This window comes from Haliotis rufescens, unplaced genomic scaffold (genome assembly GCF_023055435.1).
Source record: "Haliotis rufescens isolate VD_foot unplaced genomic scaffold, xgHalRufe1.0.p SCAF_4, whole genome shotgun sequence".
Taxonomy (NCBI): Eukaryota; Metazoa; Mollusca; class Gastropoda; order Lepetellida; family Haliotidae; genus Haliotis; species Haliotis rufescens.
The window spans coordinates 61,591,344-61,609,558 of NW_025964112.1; the positions used below are offsets into that span (position 1 = coordinate 61,591,344).

General features: G+C 40.6%; 1 protein-coding gene across 1 annotated transcript; it reads left to right on the forward strand.

Moving 5' to 3' along the window:
- Nucleotides 1-168: 168 nt before the first annotated feature.
- LOC124116096 (alkylglycerol monooxygenase-like) lies at nucleotides 169-16,473 on the forward strand. Its single transcript, XM_046477315.2, has 11 exons — nucleotides 169-382; nucleotides 2,637-2,764; nucleotides 2,889-3,040; nucleotides 4,256-4,359; nucleotides 5,180-5,275; nucleotides 6,475-6,607; nucleotides 9,674-9,753; nucleotides 11,102-11,236; nucleotides 11,363-11,479; nucleotides 11,929-12,011; nucleotides 14,737-16,473. Exons 1-11 carry the CDS (start codon nucleotides 266-268, stop codon nucleotides 14,945-14,947), a joined length of 1,356 nt encoding a protein of 451 aa, XP_046333271.1. The 5' UTR covers nucleotides 169-265; the 3' UTR covers nucleotides 14,948-16,473.
- Nucleotides 16,474-18,215: the final 1,742 nt, after the last annotated feature.

The following is an 18,215-nucleotide window of genomic DNA, read 5'->3' on the forward strand; positions in this document are numbered from 1 at the left end:
TAATATATTATGATAGAAGAAGGCACGATTGTAAGTAGACATAGAAATGATTTAATAATCCAGCACAAATATTCCTTAATATGCCTCACCAGGCGTTTACAAAAAGTTGTTAACTATGGTACAAGTTTTTTTATTCGGGTATCAAATATACTAAACACCGTTCGCGTCGTCTGCAGGTTGTTGTTATCAGCCAGTTACCAAGTTGGATTGATGAGTGATTTTTTTATATTTAGAACCTAGGTACCAGTTCCAGTAAAACATAACGATGGATTCGATGATGAAAGCCCCGCTGACCACTCACTTGAGGCGAATGTTTTATTTCGTGACACCAAATGAAACGTCGTTTGAGAAAGCTGAAGATGTACCTCAATACATTAAAGAAGTAAGTATGCCAAGGTACGGGTCAAAGTGCCGTATTCGACGTAATAAGCGCCCAGGGCGCTCTCAAAATTAGAAATAGGGGGCTCTTATTAGAATATTATTTTGATGAAAAAAGCTGAGTTGAAAGATAAATATCGTTATTTATGCTGAAATATTTATGTACGACAGATATATTTTTCCATAATTTAATTGTCCATAATGTCTTGTGTACATTGATCAATCGGAAGGGGTGCCTATTGGGATTATTCACTAGCCAATATCTTCGCAAATGTCACCGTGGGCGCTTATTAGAGCAGGGCGCTTATTACGTCAAATACGGTAGCTTTATTTAATATGACAGCAAAAGTAAAACTGTTTTTCTTGTGGCATGTCTACACGTTTCCTGCATGCTTACGTGTACAAGTTTGCAGATGTATAAACTACAGCCGGATGGCCATTTCGTGTCAACTCTAGTCGAGTGGTAAAGTAACAGCCCTAGCAGGTCTCTCTAGTCCCTCTTTAAACTATCAACAAACTACATTACAGAGATATATTATGGATTATACCAATATGATTTATAGGAATCTTATGGCATGTTTAAGGGATATATAGCTAGACCTCATAACATGGTGTTTGTTCTATTTGTCATGATAGCGAACAGGTCAAAAGGGCCACAGACACCCAAGTGAAAATTAGGGCCACACCAACAAGTAAAAAGTCAAAACGGCCACAAACCCTATTTAAAAAGGCCACATCAAAAAACAAATTGGCCACGTGAAAAACTATAATTAAAAAAAATACTTTGTTCTATTAATGCAAAATATGATCAATAAACTCTGATCAGTAGTGAAACCTGTGTATGTTGTCTTTACCAAGCCAGCTTTTGTAATTCATACTGGGTTAATTGATCGCACTCATTTGATTTGAGGGTAAGAGTGATGGGTATAAACATGGGGTGAGGACCAAGTGTACTGAAGGATACATAAGATATATATATCAAACCCATTGTCAATACATAACAACTACAGCAAGATGACAAGCTGCAACAATACATAAGGAAGACATCTGCCAGTTCACAGGAAGAGATATTTGCCTCTTGGCGTCTGTACAAGGATGGGAATCTCAGTCCATCTCAGTGAATTGTTGTCAATCTGTTCAAATTTAAATGGTCCAAGTCACAGGGACAACTAAAATGTAGTCTAAAATAGATCTCTGATGGTGCTGCTCAAAAAAGCTATGATTTGCACGTTCAAGGCTGTTTTATTAAATGAAAAAGATATAAGACAAAATAAATGTTCACTTTCATATTTATAAATTATGTGTGGGTTATGTGTTGATCTGATTATTAAGTAAATGCATAAGATGTGGGCTAATTAATCAATTTACTCAATAGAAATTATTTATATGACTCAGGATCTATGGTGACTGCAAAAACTGGACTGGACTGCATATCCCGAACAGCGAATTCTTCAGATGACTTGACATTGTAAATTAAAGTGTTTGTGACATGGCTGACTACTTTTTAAAAGTATGAAATTCTTTACATGACCGATTGTTTATCTGTTTAGATCTTTTGTCTATTCTTGATGTACAGATTGTGACATATATGAAATGTGTGACACGTTTATTATTATCTTATTGTCTGTGATATTTCATAAATATTTGGGGGGCACAGGTGTCTGAGTTGAGTCGAGTTGCGTCCCCTGGGCACGTCAGAAAGTGAATGATGTTTTTAGGGTAATGGCTGATTTTAATCGGGAATGGTGGGGTTGACGAGAAAAAACATGACTTGATTACCAAACAGGCCAAAAATTGAATTTATTTTTTACAAACAGTATGTCAGACTGTAAAAAAAACAAAAACGAAATGTTCATGGCTGAGTGACTTTGAATGGGCAGAGATGAATGTAGATGGCAGTGACTGTAAAGTTTTTTGAAAGGTTTCTCATACATATCTTCAACTCAAAGGTTACCGAAATTATAGAAACTAATAATAACTGAGAACATAAGACTACATAAAATTTAATAAGGCAAGTGAAATTATTGCAGGAAGAGTGCAAAATTACAAAATTATATCTGCTTGCCCTGCAGGACAAATTGGTTTGAAGAAATGTTTCCAGCCCTGATGATTGTACATACTTTGTAATTATCAGTCCAATACTTCAGCTTTCTCATTTGCTGGGACTCAGTGTTTGACTGTATTCATTGTTTTGATAAACCAATTGAAATGCATGTTGGCTCTGTTTTTGAATAGAATTTATCATTGTCTACTTGCAGTCAGCCCCTTTCTTCCTTGGCTTTATAGCAGTTGAGTTCATTGTAATGCTTCTTCGTGGAGACGGAAAAAGAAGTCTCAATGATGGACTCACTTCAGTCGGAGCAGGAATGTTTTCCAGACTTCCATTGTGAGTATTTGTTCATAATAACTATGGCGAAACAGTTTGACACATCAATTAATTTAATAAGACATTTCTAGCATCATGTGGAAACAGTGTGTATCCAACTAACTCTGTGGTTATTTATTTTCAGACTTTTGTTCAGATCCCTTCATATTGCAGCATACATATGGGTGCATGAAAACTTCCCGCTGCATGTGCTGCCCTGGGACTCCCCGTACACCTGGTGGTTGTGCTTCCTGGGCATGGACCTAGGCTACTACTGGTTCCATCGTCTTGCACATGGTATCCAACTTTATTATACCAAGTATTTGTTCCATTACCTGTAATATATCGGTACTTGCATGTTTAACACATCATTTACATGTTTATTTCACTATGTTATTTAACTTATATGACCGGGTTGAAAAATACTTGTATTTTGGCATGGTATGGTTAAGATAAATTCTTGCTGCCTAACTTAGAAATAATATGTTTTTAACCAAAATGTTTTGTTCGTTAAACAAAGATGTGATAATTGACAATGAGCAAATGAACATGCTAACTGTTGCTTTATAAATACTATCTTTCACAAGATAAACCTTGGAAAAGGGCAAAGTTACAGCTGCTTGTTTTCATGATTATCTTGCTCAAGGTGAAGTGACATTCAGAGAGTTTGTAGGTGGGTCAAAAGTATTCTTCTTGTTGACGACATGCTTAGGGGCCTGGTCATTTATTTAGGGGGGGGGGGGGGGGGGGGGGGGGGTTAAGGGGTGGGCCATGAAAAAATAACTCAGTTCCATTTTTACAAATAATTTTTTTATACATAATTATTTTATTTTATTGGAGGGGTGGGGGTAGGGGGGTGCTTAAAAAACCCTGTACTTTTGGCTTCATCCAGTTATCTGTATGCTCCTTGTTATCTATTACCTGTTGTTGTCAATCTTAATCTGCTGCTAATCACAACATGTCATGCATATATACCTCCCATCACTTGGTTGTTGTCACTCGCCGAGTGCGAAATAGCCAGAGGTTGAAGCGCTCGTAAAATCTCCAAATATCTCTCTCTGTTGTCACTCCAGTTTGATAACGGTGTAAGAATCTACATCGAAAAGTCGCTATGTGCAATAAGCCAGAAGATTATTATCCATAAAGTTGTATGTTTTTCTTACTTACTCACTAACTTCCAGAATGCGAATCAAACAGTTAGAATAATCAGCTATGTCATTCTATATAAATATGAATATGATATATTATGAGAATCAGTTTTGTGTATCATGGAAAGACACAAATATCCCTGTCTGAAGTGGAGTAGTGTATCAATACATTCAGTACCTGTAATACACTCGCACATTTATTCCTATCTGTTTCAATGCCTGCTATGAACTTCAAATCATTAGTTACTGATTATTGTGAGGAGTTAAGCATGTCAAGTTTGTATTCATATTTGTCTTTGCAGTATACATGGCATATTTGTTGAATTCTGAACATACCCATTGTAAAGAAGTCATTGTGTTTCAGAGGTGAATTTCATGTGGGCAGCTCACCAGGTCCATCACAGCTCCGAATACTACAATTTTACAACAGCTTTGAGACAGTCAGTCTTACAGGGATACACATCATGGGTGAGAGCTACTTTATTATTACAGAGGCAACCATCAGGTACACCAAACTTCAGTGTACACATGGGTATGTTGCCATTGTGTGTGTGTGTGTGTGCCGCCTCCCAGGTCCAGTGGTAGAGCGTCCACCCAGAGAGCGAAAGGCCTGGGGTTCTCTCCTCTGCCGCGTCATACCAAAATACGTTATAAGATGGCTCTTCTCCTTACTCTATCTGGCGCTTGGCACTAAGGGGCTAAAACTAGGACTGCTCGGCTCAATGTCAGTGTTCTGTGTCTCAGGGGTATTCATTAGGGATGGTTATTGGAGGTTAAAAGTGTATCACAATATATTGCAATACACAAGGCTGTACAGTGTTAGAAATTGGCACTCATCCTGTAGTCCTTGCCAAACTGCCCAATAGTTAAGGTATCATAAGGACAAGTAGAAATTTTCCATTTTTTAGGGTTTGCTATATGATATCATTATAAGGACTAGTGGACTAAATATGTTAGTTTCTACCCCTGCTGTATTACGATACGTATCATGATATATTGTATGATTCTAAATTTTTAATTCTGAAGCAATCTGATACATTAAGTTCATAAAGGGAACAAAACAAGATGCTGGTACAACATAATGTTTACTCATTCAATAAATACGCAGCCATCTTGGGGCCCTGGATGCTTGCTCCTGGGATATATCGGGCATGAAAAAAAGTGCATGCATGGCGCTATATAAGTGCAATAATTTTGGAGGCGATGTTAAACCCCATTTCACCTCACCACATGTATGTTTCTTCCTTGTTTGTTATTTTCATGCAAACATACTTGACATTGTCCTCAGGTGTTCTACCTCCCGATGGCTCCGTTCATCCCACCTTCTATCTTCATTTTGCACCATGAGCTCAACATCCTGTACCAGTTCTGGATCCATACAGAGGTCAGTCAGATCACCATGGTCACAGCGTGATCAATCAAGTAGGTTCATGGGTGGGTAACCATGGTGACAGGATGTTAGAGGTCAGTCAGATCACCATGGTCACAGCATGGTCAATCAAGGCGGTACATGGGTGGGTAACCAAGGTGACAGGATGTTATAGGTCAGTCCGATCACCATGGTCACAGCATGGTCAGTCAAGGAGGTACATGGGTGGGTAACCAAGGTGACAGGATGTTATAGGTCAGTCCGATCACCATGGTCACAGCATGGTCAGTCAAGGAGGTACATGGGTGGGTAACCATGGTGACAGGATGTTATAGGTCAGTCCGATCACCATGGTCACAGCATGGTCAGTGAAGGAGGTACATGGGAGGGTAACCATGGTGACAGGATGTTATAGGTCAGTCCGATCACCATGGTCACAGCATGGTCAGTCAAGGAGGTACATGGGAGGGTAACCATGGTGACAGGATGTTATAGGTCAGTCCGATTACCATGGTCACAGCATGGTCAGTCAAGGAGGTACATGGGAGGGTAACCATGGTGACAGGATGTTAGGGCAAGGATTTGGGATGGAGAAGGTGGTTTCACTACCTCAGATTCAGAATGCACACAGTACATATTTGTATAGCCAAACATAGCTCATGTACACATGTCTACACTTACTCATTATGCATATTTACTGATCATGCTGATCTCAAAGTGGGACTTTTCTTATAACTTGCAAATGCCCCCATGAATGTCCATGTTAGAATTGGTCTAAGCAACCCATGCTTGTCGTAAGAAGGCAACAAATGGGATTGAGTGGTCAGGCTGGCTGACTTGGTTGATGCATGTTATCTTATCCCAACTGCATAGATCAATGCTCATGATGTAAATCACACGATTATTTACAGACTGCCATTATTGCTGTGACAGACAAACTTTAACACATGTTTAACTTGCATATATTATATGTTACATCATTATTCATGTATCTTATCTGAATCATGTATCTTACTGGGTTTCATTGACCATGTTGTCTGATTGTCATCCAAAATGTCCAGAGAAATTTTCCAAATTTGGTGATAATATTTGAATAAGAATGTCCTATCAAAAGCAGATAAACCATGGGAATAAGCTCTTGCCATTTGTCTTAACGTTATTAATATCCCATCCAGTGGTAGATTCCACTGTACACTGAGTAATGTTTGTTCCAGTATGTGAGATCGCTAGGCCCACTGGAGTACGTCCTCAACACTCCGAGCCACCACCGAGTGCATCATGGGAGGAACAGATACTGTATAGACAAGAACTATGCAGGGACTCTCATCATCTGGGACAGGCTGTTTGGTAGGTGACTATGGCAGGAGGATCTGTGTACAGACTCTCATTATCTGGGACAGGCTATTTAGTACTCATCATCTGGGACAGGCTATTTGGTAGGTGACTAAGGCAGGAGGATCTGTGTACAGACTCTCATCATCTGGGACAGGCTGTTTGGTAGGTGACTGAGACAGGAGGAGCTGTGTACAGACTCTCATCATCTGGGACAGGCTGTTTGGTAGGTGACTGAGACAGGAGGAGCTGTGTACAGACTCTCATCATCTGGGACAGGCTGTTTGGTAGGTGACTATGGCAGGAGGAGCTGTGTACAGACTCTCATCATCTGGGACAGGCTGTTAGGTAGGTGACTAAGGCAGGAGGAGCGGTGTACAGACTCTCATCATCTAGGACAGGCTGTTAGGTAGGTGACTATGGCAGGAGGAACTGTGTACAGACTCTCATCATCTAGGACAGGCTGTTAGGTAGGTGACTATGGCAGGAGGAGCTGTGTACAGACTCTCATCATCTGGGACAGGCTGTTAGGTAGGTGACTAAGGCAGGAGGAGCTGTGTACAAACTCTCATCATCTGGGACAGGCTGTTTGGTAGGTGACTAAGGCAGGAGGAGCGGTGTACAGACTCTCATCATCTGGGACAGGCTGTTAGGTAGGTGACTAAGGCAGGAGGAGCTGTGTACAGACTCTCATCATCTAGGACAGGCTGTTTGGTAGGTGACTATGGCAGGAGGAGCTGTGTACAAACTCTCATCATCTGGGACAGGCTGTTAGGTAGGTGACTAAGGCAGGAGGAGCTGTGTACAGACTCTCATCATCTAGGACAGGCTGTTTGGTAGGTGACTATGGTAGGAGGAGCTGTGTACAGACTCTCATCATCTAGGACAGGCTGTTTTGTAGGTGACTAAGGCAGGAGGAGCTGTGTGCAGACTCTCATCATCTGGGACAGGCTGTTTGGTAGGTTACTGAGACAGGAGGAGCTGTGTACAGACTCTCATCATCTGGGACAGGTTGTTTGGTAGGTGACTAAGGCAGGAGGATCTGTGTGTACAGACTCTCATCATCTGGGACAGGCTGTTAGGTAGGTGACTAAGGCAGGAGGATCTGTGTGTACAGACTCTCATCATCTGGGACAGGCTGTTTTGTAGGTGACTAAGGCAGGAGGAGCTGTGTGCAGACTCTCATCATCTGGGACAGGCTGTTAGGTAGGTGACTAAGGCAGGAGGAGCTGTGTACAGACTCTCATCATCTAGGACAGGCTGTTTGGTAGGTGACTATGGCAGGAGGAGCTGTGTACAAACTCTCATCATCTGGGACAGGCTGTTAGGTAGGTGACTAAGGCAGGAGGAGCTGTGTACAGACTCTCATCATCTAGGACAGGCTGTTAGGTAGGTGACTATGGTAGGAGGAGCTGTGTACAGACTCTCATCATCTAGGACAGGCTGTTTTGTAGGTGACTAAGGCAGGAGGAGCTGTGTGCAGACTCTCATCATCTGGGACAGGCTGTTTGGTAGGTGACTAAGGCAGGAGGAGCTGTGTACAGACTCTCATCATCTGGGACAGGCTGTTTGGTAGGTGACTAAGGCAGGAGGAGCTGTGTACAGACTCTCATCATCTGGGACAGGCTGTTAGGTAGGTGACTAAGGCAGGAGGAGCTGTGTACAGACTCTCATCATCTAGGACAGGCTGTTTGGTAGGTGACTATGGCAGGTGGAGCTGTGTACAGACTCCCATCATCTAGGACAGGCTGTTTGGTAGGTGACTAAGGCAGGAGGAGCTGTGTGCAGACTCTCATCATCTGGGACAGGCTGTTTGGTAGGTTACTGAGACAGGAGGAGCTGTGTACAGACTCTCATCATCTGGGACAGGCTGTTTGGTAGGTGACTAAGGCAGGAGGATCTGTGTATTTCATGAAGCAAGATACATTTGGACAAAGTAACAAGAAAAAAATAATTTTCAGTCATTGCTTTGAAGAAAATTTATCATGATTTTTATGAAAAAAACATTATAATGTGAGGTGAAATAGGGTTTAACATCACCTCTTAGGTTATTGCTCTCATAAAGCAATGTGTGTGTGTATGCTTGTACTAGTCCACACTAATACTGGTTATATAGTGCTCGCCTTCTGAGATGCCGTGCCACAGTTTTAACATGGATACACCACACAGACACAGTATACCGACTCCATGCCGACCAGGTCTTGTTTTATCACTTAAAAGTGCAAGTAAAGTGAAAAAAGTGAATTGCGATCTTGATGTGAATATCAATTTTCCAAGATACCTTTCATCAATTTCCGATAGAGAAAAATGCAAAATATCCTTAGAAAGTATTTAAATGTCCACATGAAAGTGCTGAAATCGCATGCTCTATAATCGAAACCTATTTGGGGGCGTGGCCTAAAGCCATTTGATACGTTTGTCGCATTTATCTATCTTGTGTTCCTTAGCCATTGTATATATCCCTGTCAGGGATTAATCCCCAGAGTAAACAATTGAAGGCATCTTCAGTGTTGTTACTAAGGTGACATAATTTTGGGCATGGAAATCAAATGGATGAGCAGACAGAAAATAGACATATGTATTAAAAAATCCAAGGCAGAAGCAGGCAAACTGGGCGTCAGCCCGATCATCATAATCGTTGAAACTGAAAACCTGTTTTAACTCAAGTAAGTAGATTTGACTCAGTGGCAGAATATTTTGTGTTGGGAACCATTTCACCTGGCGTTTTTTGTCATCTATTTTAAGTTATTTCCGTTTTCAAATATATTCTTGGTCAAGCATAGTGATTAAGTATGCCCTAAAGTACAATGTATTAGAATCTGCAAAGTTGCTATGCTGACTTTACTTGCCCTTAAATGCAGAGTGTCAAGCAGGGTAACAACAAGTACAATCATTTTACATCCTATTGAAAAACTGGCGTTCTGCTCTCTAGGTAGACACTCTATCCACTAGACCAGGGAGGTGGCCCTATTGTATGGTTTTGTGTTGGGAGATTCATGTCTCCTACATTTGTGTATGTTCAATACAGGTAATATTTTGTGTTGATCATTTATGTACAGGTTAAATTTTGCTCATTTCAAGGCACCTTTGAACCTGAGGCGGAAGAGGTTGTGTATGGCCTGACCCATCCACTCAACACATTTGACCAGTTCTGGGTTCAGGTGCGTGCATCACTGCAGTATTTGTGAATAAAGGGGGAAACTTTAACTTTCTGCCTGCATGTATCTGCAGACTGTGTAGCATGGATGTACTGGAACCCAGTGGGAATTCTGAGAACAGGTCCACAGCACCACATGCTTGTGAACACTAAGTGATTGACAATTAGGTAGTTGTCATGGGTGACCTAGGTTGGTTGGTTGGTTTGTTGTTTTAGGCCACCCAGCAATATTTAAGCTATATGACGGCGGTCTGTAAATAATCGAGTCTAGACCAGACAATCCAGTGATTGACATCATGAGCATTGACCCACGCAATGGGGATCAATGACATGCTTCAACCAAGTCAGCAAGCCTGGCCACCTGATCCCGTTAGTCGCCTCTTAAGACAAGCATAGTCGCCTTTTACGGCATGTATGGGTTGCTGAAGACCTATTCTACCCCAGATCTTCACGGGTAGTGTGACCTAGGTGATTGTGTGTCATCTTGCCCTGACATCATGGATTGTTGTTCATGCTGTCAACCATTGGTTTGCTTGGCCCAGACCCTCTGTCACTCCAAATATGAATTTCTAGCAATGTGAGCATGTAAGATCAGTAAAAGAATTTGAAGGTATAAAACAATTTTAAACCAAGGGTGTACTATGAATCTTACCCTTTCCCCTCATTTTGTTATGATCCTAGTTTTGTGAAGCTTCCCCCTTACATGACTAGACCCATGAAGATTCCGGGGTAGAATAGGTCTTCAGCAACCCATGCTTGTCGTAAAAGGTGACTATGCTTGTCATGAAAGGCGACTAACGGGATCGGGTGGTCAGGCTCACTGTCTTGGTTGATGCATGTCATCGATCCCAATTGCGTGGATTGATGCTCATAATGTCAATCACTGGATTGTCTGGTCCAGACTCGATTATTTACAGACCGTCGTCATATAGCTGTAATATTGCTGAGTGCGGCATTAAACCACAGACCAACCAACCAACATTACATGACCAGGGTGTCTCCCCTCTGTCTCATGCAGTCTGTCAGTGACCCAGCCATCATGACCCTTACCCAGATCTCTACTCCTATGTTCAACTTAAATGTCCTGTCTTCATATACTGCAGAAAACATTACAAATCTCCAATTCGTTGAAAAGAAATGATATGAGATAGTTACCCATATTCCTGATATATTCCTAGTCAGAATGCAGTCATATTTTCAAATGTCTGACAAAAGACAGTGGCAGAATCAACTACTAAAACTGTCAAGGAAGGTGTTGACGTGTTTGGGTACTGGCTTTAGTAAATGTATTGCTGACTGTATCAGATGTCATGGTAAACATGGCTGAAATGTTGTTTCTGCCTACTTTCCAGTTTGGATTCCTGAAGTACATGATAGAGAGGTTCAATGAAATGAAAGGGCCAGCTAACAAATTGTGTACTTTGTTCTTTGGCCCCGGATGGGCACCTGGAAAACCAAGAACTGGAGAACTGAGTGACATTCCTGACGTAAGTGTAATAGTGCTACCAATACTCACTGTTACAGGTTCATGCCCCAGAGAAGCAGTACACACACGCACACACACACACACACACCAGTCCAGCTGTGGCTCACAATGTGTCTCCATGTTACAGGTTCATGCCCCAGAGAAGCAGTACAACCCCCAAGTCCAGCTGTGGCTCAAAGTCTATGTCGTTGTACACTTCTTCCTCACCTTTCTGGGATATCAACTTCTCTTTGACAGTAAACAGGTAAGACTGAATGGCAAATTATTTTAGTCTTCTATGTAGCTATATGATGCATTTTCTTTGGTATTACAATATACAGTTTACTAATTACATCATAAATTATCATTATCTAACTGGCTAATGAAAATCAAGGGCAGGTAGTTTGAGATCACAAGAACCACGGAAATGGATACTGGGGTTAGTGTAGGTTTACCAAACTGCTAGCCCTGGAGATGTGAAGGATGTCTTCTATAGAGTGTTGCATCTTAGATCCTGATTAGAAAAACATAACTGTGCTTTCCCTTTTATATGACTTTAATGTTAGTCAAAAGCAATGGTAATTTGAGAATATAGTGCATTAGTTTCAAAGATAAGCTTGTACGTGAAACAAATGGCACAACAGATTATTCCCTCACGGCAGAGATTGTGTTGACCTTTGAGCTATGTTCCGAGGGTGAGTTGTCGTGTTCCAGATGTTCTGCCAGTCCTACCTGTTGATGTTCATCATGTTCCTCGGCTACTCACTCACAACGTACGGACGGCTCTTTGACAGAAGGTGAGGAAACAATGTATTGCACTTCCTGTAAGATTAGATGAAATAGTCAGTCTCTTGGTTCATGTTTGCAATACTTGCCTCTTAAATACCAAGTTCTGTGCAAAACTGGAGCTGATTCTAGACACTGCAGTTAGTAATATATGCCTTACAGGGCAAGTAAACTCAACACGGCAACTTTGCAGATTTTACTACTTTAGGGCATAATTAATCACAAATGCTTGACCAAAATGGAATTTGAAAAACAGAATTAGTGTAAAACAGACTATAAAAATGACAGGCAAAATAGCCCCCGTCACTGGGGTATTCCCCTTAAAGCGCTGCACAATTTCAGTGATCAGGCAGGCTCCCAGCAACAGTCTCTCAATAGGGTGGTAGGGTAGTCTAGTGGTTAAAGCGTTCACTCGTCATGTTTAAGACCCAGGTTCGATTCCCCACATGGGTACAATGTGTGAAGCCAATTTCTGGTGTCTCCTGCTGTGATATTGCTGGAATATTGCTAAAAGTGGCATAAAACCATACTCACTCAATTACTGTCTTTCAATAAATATCAGCAATTCAGGTTTTGCTTTCCCTCAGTTTGCAGATGTTATATTTGGTGTTGTATCAAAATCTCTGACAACTCATTATACAACTGATGTCCCAAGTAAACAAGGATTTAAGTAAAGGAGAAACCGCCACAGGATAACTTGAGATTGTAAACCCTGACAGGAGGGAACATACCAAGGGGGCCATAGAGAAGGAGAATGGTTTGTCCAACTTATAAAGCAACTCATCACATAGATAATTTTGGTGTGTGTGTCTGTGGTTTTTACATTTTCAAATAAAACCGAGTCGTGTTTTATCCAACTTTTGAACCGTCTAAATGAAAGAAAAAGTAAGAAAACATTGAGATACCTCATAGTGAAACAGGACAATAAACAATAAAAGGAATTTGATCAAAGCATGTGAGAGAAGAAAAATGTGCAGCATCGGCCAACTGGATTCATGACATGTGAAAATGAACAACTTTTCATCACCTGCCCTGATGGGTTACAAAACTAAACACGATATGTGAGGTAAGAGGTTCGATTCTTGTCATCCATAATGAAAACTTCCATTTCTTGTCTTTGACTTTAGAACATTGGATGTTTGAAACACCAAGTACAAATTAATAAGTATAGAAGTATAAGTAACTCTTCAAAGGAGGGTTTACAATCAATCATTGTCAGCCTTGATAGGAGGGTTTACAATCAATCATTGTCAGCCTTGATAGGAGGGTTTACAATCAATCATTGTCAGCCTTGATAGGAGGGTTTACAATCAATCATTGTCAGCCTTGATAGGAGGGTTTACAATCAATCATTGTCAGCCTTGATAGGAGGGTTTACAATCAATCGTTGTCAGCCTTGATAGCAGGGTTCACAATCAATCATTGTCAGCCTTGATAGGAGGGTTTACAATCAATCATTGTCAGCCTTGATAGCAGGGTTCACAATCAATCATTGTCAGCCTTGATAGGAGAGTTTACAATCAATCATTGTCAGCATTGATAGGAGGGTTTACAATCAATCATTGTCAGCATTGATAGGAGGGTTTACAATGATTGTAACCCTTGTAGCAGGGTTTACAATCAATCATTGTCAGCCTTGATAGGAGGGTTCACAATCAATCATTGTCAGCCTTGATAGGAGGGTTAACAATCAATCATTGTCAGCCTTGATAGGAGGGTTTACAATCAATCATTGTCAGCCTTGATAGGAGGGTTTACAATCAATCATTGTCAGCCTTGATAGGAGGGTTTACAATCAATCGTTGTCAGCCTTGATAGCAGGGTTCACAATCAATCATTGTCAGCCTTGATAGGAGGGTTCACAATCAATCATTGTCAGCCTTGATAGCAGGGTTCACAATCAATCATTGTCAGCCTTGATAGGAGAGTTTACAATCAATCATTGTCAGCATTGATAGGAGGGTTTACAATCAATCATTGTCAGCATTGATAGGAGGGTTTACAATGATTGTAACCCTTGTAGCGGGGTTTACAATCAATCATTGTCAGCCTTGATAGGAGGGTTTACAATCAATCATTGTCAGCCTTGATAGGAGGGTTTACAATCAATCATTGTCAGCCTTGATAGGAGTGTTTACAATCAATCATTGTCAGCCTTGATAGGAGTGTTTACAATCAATCATTGTCAGCCTTGATAGGAGGGTTTACAATCAATCGTTGTCAGCCTTGATAGCAGGGTTCACAATCAATCATTGTCAGCCTTGATAGGAGGGTTCACAATCAATCATTGTCAGCCTTGATAGGAGAGTTTACAATCAATCATTGTCAGCATTGATAGGAGGGTTTACAATCAATCATTGTCAGCATTGATAGGAGGGTTTACAATGATTGTAACCCTTGTAGCGGGGTTTACAATCAATCATTGTCAGCCTTGATAGCAGGGTTCACAATCAATCATTGTCAGCATTGATAGGAGGGTTTACAATGATTGTAACCATTGTAGCAGGGTTTACAATCAATCATTGTCAGCCTTGATAGGAGGGTTTACAATCGTTGTAAACGAGAATGCAAGGGATTAAACTAATGTGCTCTGTTGGAAAATTCAACCATTTGATAAAACCTCACAGGGTCAACAAGCACATAGGAGGTTTATAATATACAAACATGACTTGAAGACAATAAGGATTGACCTCGTTCTACAGAAAGAAAGGAGCTAAACTGTGGTTGGTGTTTCAGTAACTTGGGCATTATAATGGAGGTGTGCCGCTGTGTGATGTTCCTTGTGGGGGACATCGTCCTGGTAAAGCTGGACTTCTACACTCCACCCACTGGACCAGCAGTCATGCCTTTCCTCCGCCTCCTCCATGTGGCATCTCTCGGACTCTGGCTGATTCTCTATCAAAAAGTATTTGATTCTCAAGTCACTGTTTTGAACAAGAATCAGTAAAACTACAGTGGATACTTTTCAGTCAAAAACGGTCAAGCATTATTATGGACACGTCTGGAAATGAATTGGTCTTCAGCAACCCATGTTTGTCGTAAGAGGCGACTAACAGGATCGGGTGGTCAAGTTTACTGACTTGGTTGATGCATGTCATCGTATCCTAATTGCGTAGATATTGTCTGTTTGGTTTTGGTTTTGTGGGGATTTTGGGTTGTTGTTTTTTGTTTGGGGTAGGGGAGAGATTGGGGTTGGTACTGAATTATTCAGTCACAGCAGACTCTAGGCAAGGGATGTTTCAATTCAGGTTGTTTTTTTCTGCTGTTTACATGAGCAATAACATCAACATGATTTCATACCACTACTTCTTTGCATTAACTTAATATTTGTTTATTGACTTTGTAAAATATGAATATGATTGAAATGTATTTTTCTGAAATTAAGCATTCTTCATGCACTTTCTTACCAATAATTTAGGTACATTATGAATAATAATTCATCCAAAATGATCGTTTGGGTATTTAAAGCTTTGCTTGAAAATCAAACTTTCAAGTTAACAGTTTGGCTGTTGAATCAAAGAGAGATCATTCAACAGATCGTTATGAATATCTTACTTGTTAATCATTGTGTATTTATTTATGTTTCACTTCTGTATAATGCTCATTATTTGGAGACCAGTGAAGATCTGGGGTAGAATAGGTCTTCAGCAGCCCATGCCTGCCGTAAAAGGTGACTATGCTTGTCGTAAGAGGCGACTAACGGAATCAGGTGGTCAGGCTCGCTGATTTGGTTGATGCATGTCATTGTATCCAATTTGCATGGATCGATGCTCATGATGTCAATCACTGGATTGTCTGGTCCAGACTCGATTATTTACAGATCGCCATCAGATAGCCGGAATATTGCGTTGTGCAGCATTAAACAACAAACAAAAAATCATTATTTGGAATGGTGCACAATTTGTGTATTTCCGTGATATATATATATTCATGATATTCATAAAAAAAAACAATTAAGAAACACCTGCACAAGATTCTGTGGAGAGGGGGTTTTGCTATTTGGGTACCAGTATTTAACAAATTTGTCATTTTGTTGTGATTTTTAGTATTAAGGTTGCGGTTTTTGTGAAATTCATAATTTTGGCTGGTTCATGTAATTAACATAAATAGGGTAGGTTTATTTGTGAATTGTGACTGAAAAAAAAGTGTTCAATATTTCTTTCTAAATGTTAACATACTCATCAACATTGGTGTGAATTGGGGAGTGTTTTTATCTGGGTATATTCAAGAGTAATGCTGTTGCCTTAGTTCAACCAATTTATTGAAGGCTATGGCTGTTTCCAGAACATTACTAAATGAGTTTTTTCGCACCTTCAACAGCCTGGAGAATAATTTGTCATATATATATGGTGATGATGATGGCTTATGCTCATTGGTCTTTCAATGCACTGTTATTGTCAGTAACCTTACCTCATTGTTATATTTTGATAAATTTTGATACAATGTCATAATTAAATTGACAATTAAACATTCCACATTTTGTTTTTGTTGTGTGTTTTGGGGGTGATGTATGGTGCCTTCAGCATCTGCAACGAAGCTTGGACTGGTCAATCCACGAGTGGAGTGGAGGGTGCACCCTTCCTTTTGTTCAAACAGATGTATGTGATCCCATACAGACACAGAGCCACACGCACGCACGCACGCACGCACGCACGCACGCACACACACACACACAAACGCACGTACGCACGCACACACTACCGATCCATGATCACACAGAGACAAACACACACACTGACAGACAAACACACACACAGACAGACAGACAAACAAACACACACACAGGCACACACACTCACACATGCTACCAATCCGGAGTGGGGTGAGGGTGCACCATCCCTTATGTTCAAACAGCGTACATGATCACGCACGAACGCTCGCAGCATTATTACAGACACACACAGAGTTTTCATTAAGCTGGCTCCGCCTATCAACTGGTGCTGTAACGTGTCCATTTATTAATATTAACACAATACATGATGTGAGTTATGTTTCTCACCAGAATTTTAGCGATTCAGGTTGATATTCCTGTCGGTGTATCATACAAACAAAGTAATGTCATGATAACTTGATATACGCAAGCTGTTTCTTTTAAAAGAAATATGAACTGATGTCGATGAAAGTCAGTATTAGAACAAGTTTGTTTTGTTCGAACACAACAGCCAAGTGTTAAGTGTTGAGCATGGGAATGACGTGTTCATTTTATGTTTCTGTTCGCTGACAGGGATTCAATAAAGTTAGCTTCAAGATATGCCTCATACAAGTCAAATGTTGGAAATCGATGTCACAACTTTGTATTTGATTTCTATTGATGCAACCTTTGAGAAGGGATAATGGATGGCAACACCTGTGACAATATCATTCTCAATGTCATGGTGTTATAATAAGACTCCTGATGAACATTAATTAAAGTTTCATGTTAAATAGACTGAGGAAATTGAGCGGGGGATTAAAAACATTACTTGATATTCTGCTTTAAAAACATAGTACGTTATGTGCCTGAATAACATACCCCATTTCTCCTCACCCCTCTCACAAGGATAATTGCCTTTTGTTCACTTGGGATATGAATCTCGATAACAGGCTCCCATTTCTAATTGTACTTATCCGATAGCACCACCAGCAGTGTCCACGTGTACATTATTTATTGCGTTTCTGTTTAGGGTGGCCCGTTATCTCATCACCGTGCGGAGTTGCGTCCCTTAGACATAGCAGAAACCTTAGGTTGTGGGTTTGAATCCCAGATTCGCCCTGAATATGTTTCTCGGTCTGTCAGCACCTGACGCATGCTCGAGGGTTTTACCAAAGCGGGCCTGCATAACATCGGGCTCTCCTTACATATTAAACTGACATGCCATGATATAAATGTCTAGCTACTAGTATTCAACTAGTTAAAACAAACCCGCACTCACTCATTCAGTCATCTGTTCACACCCCGTGTCCCTATACCTACTGTTTATCCAATAACTAGAAATGTCATTCCACGTTTATTTCCTAATAAACATGAGACAATATAGTTGACAGGCATGCAATGTTTGGCAGATTTGAAAGGGCGTATACTATGTGCTGCATCGTCGAAGTCAACGATCAAACTATACCGTTTTGTTGGTTGATTAAACTGCGATGGCTGTATGAACATGTGTTCCTCTAGTATGAGTTCGGTATTGATCTTTGTCACCATACATGAATGGCAACACATATCGACGTGCCAACAC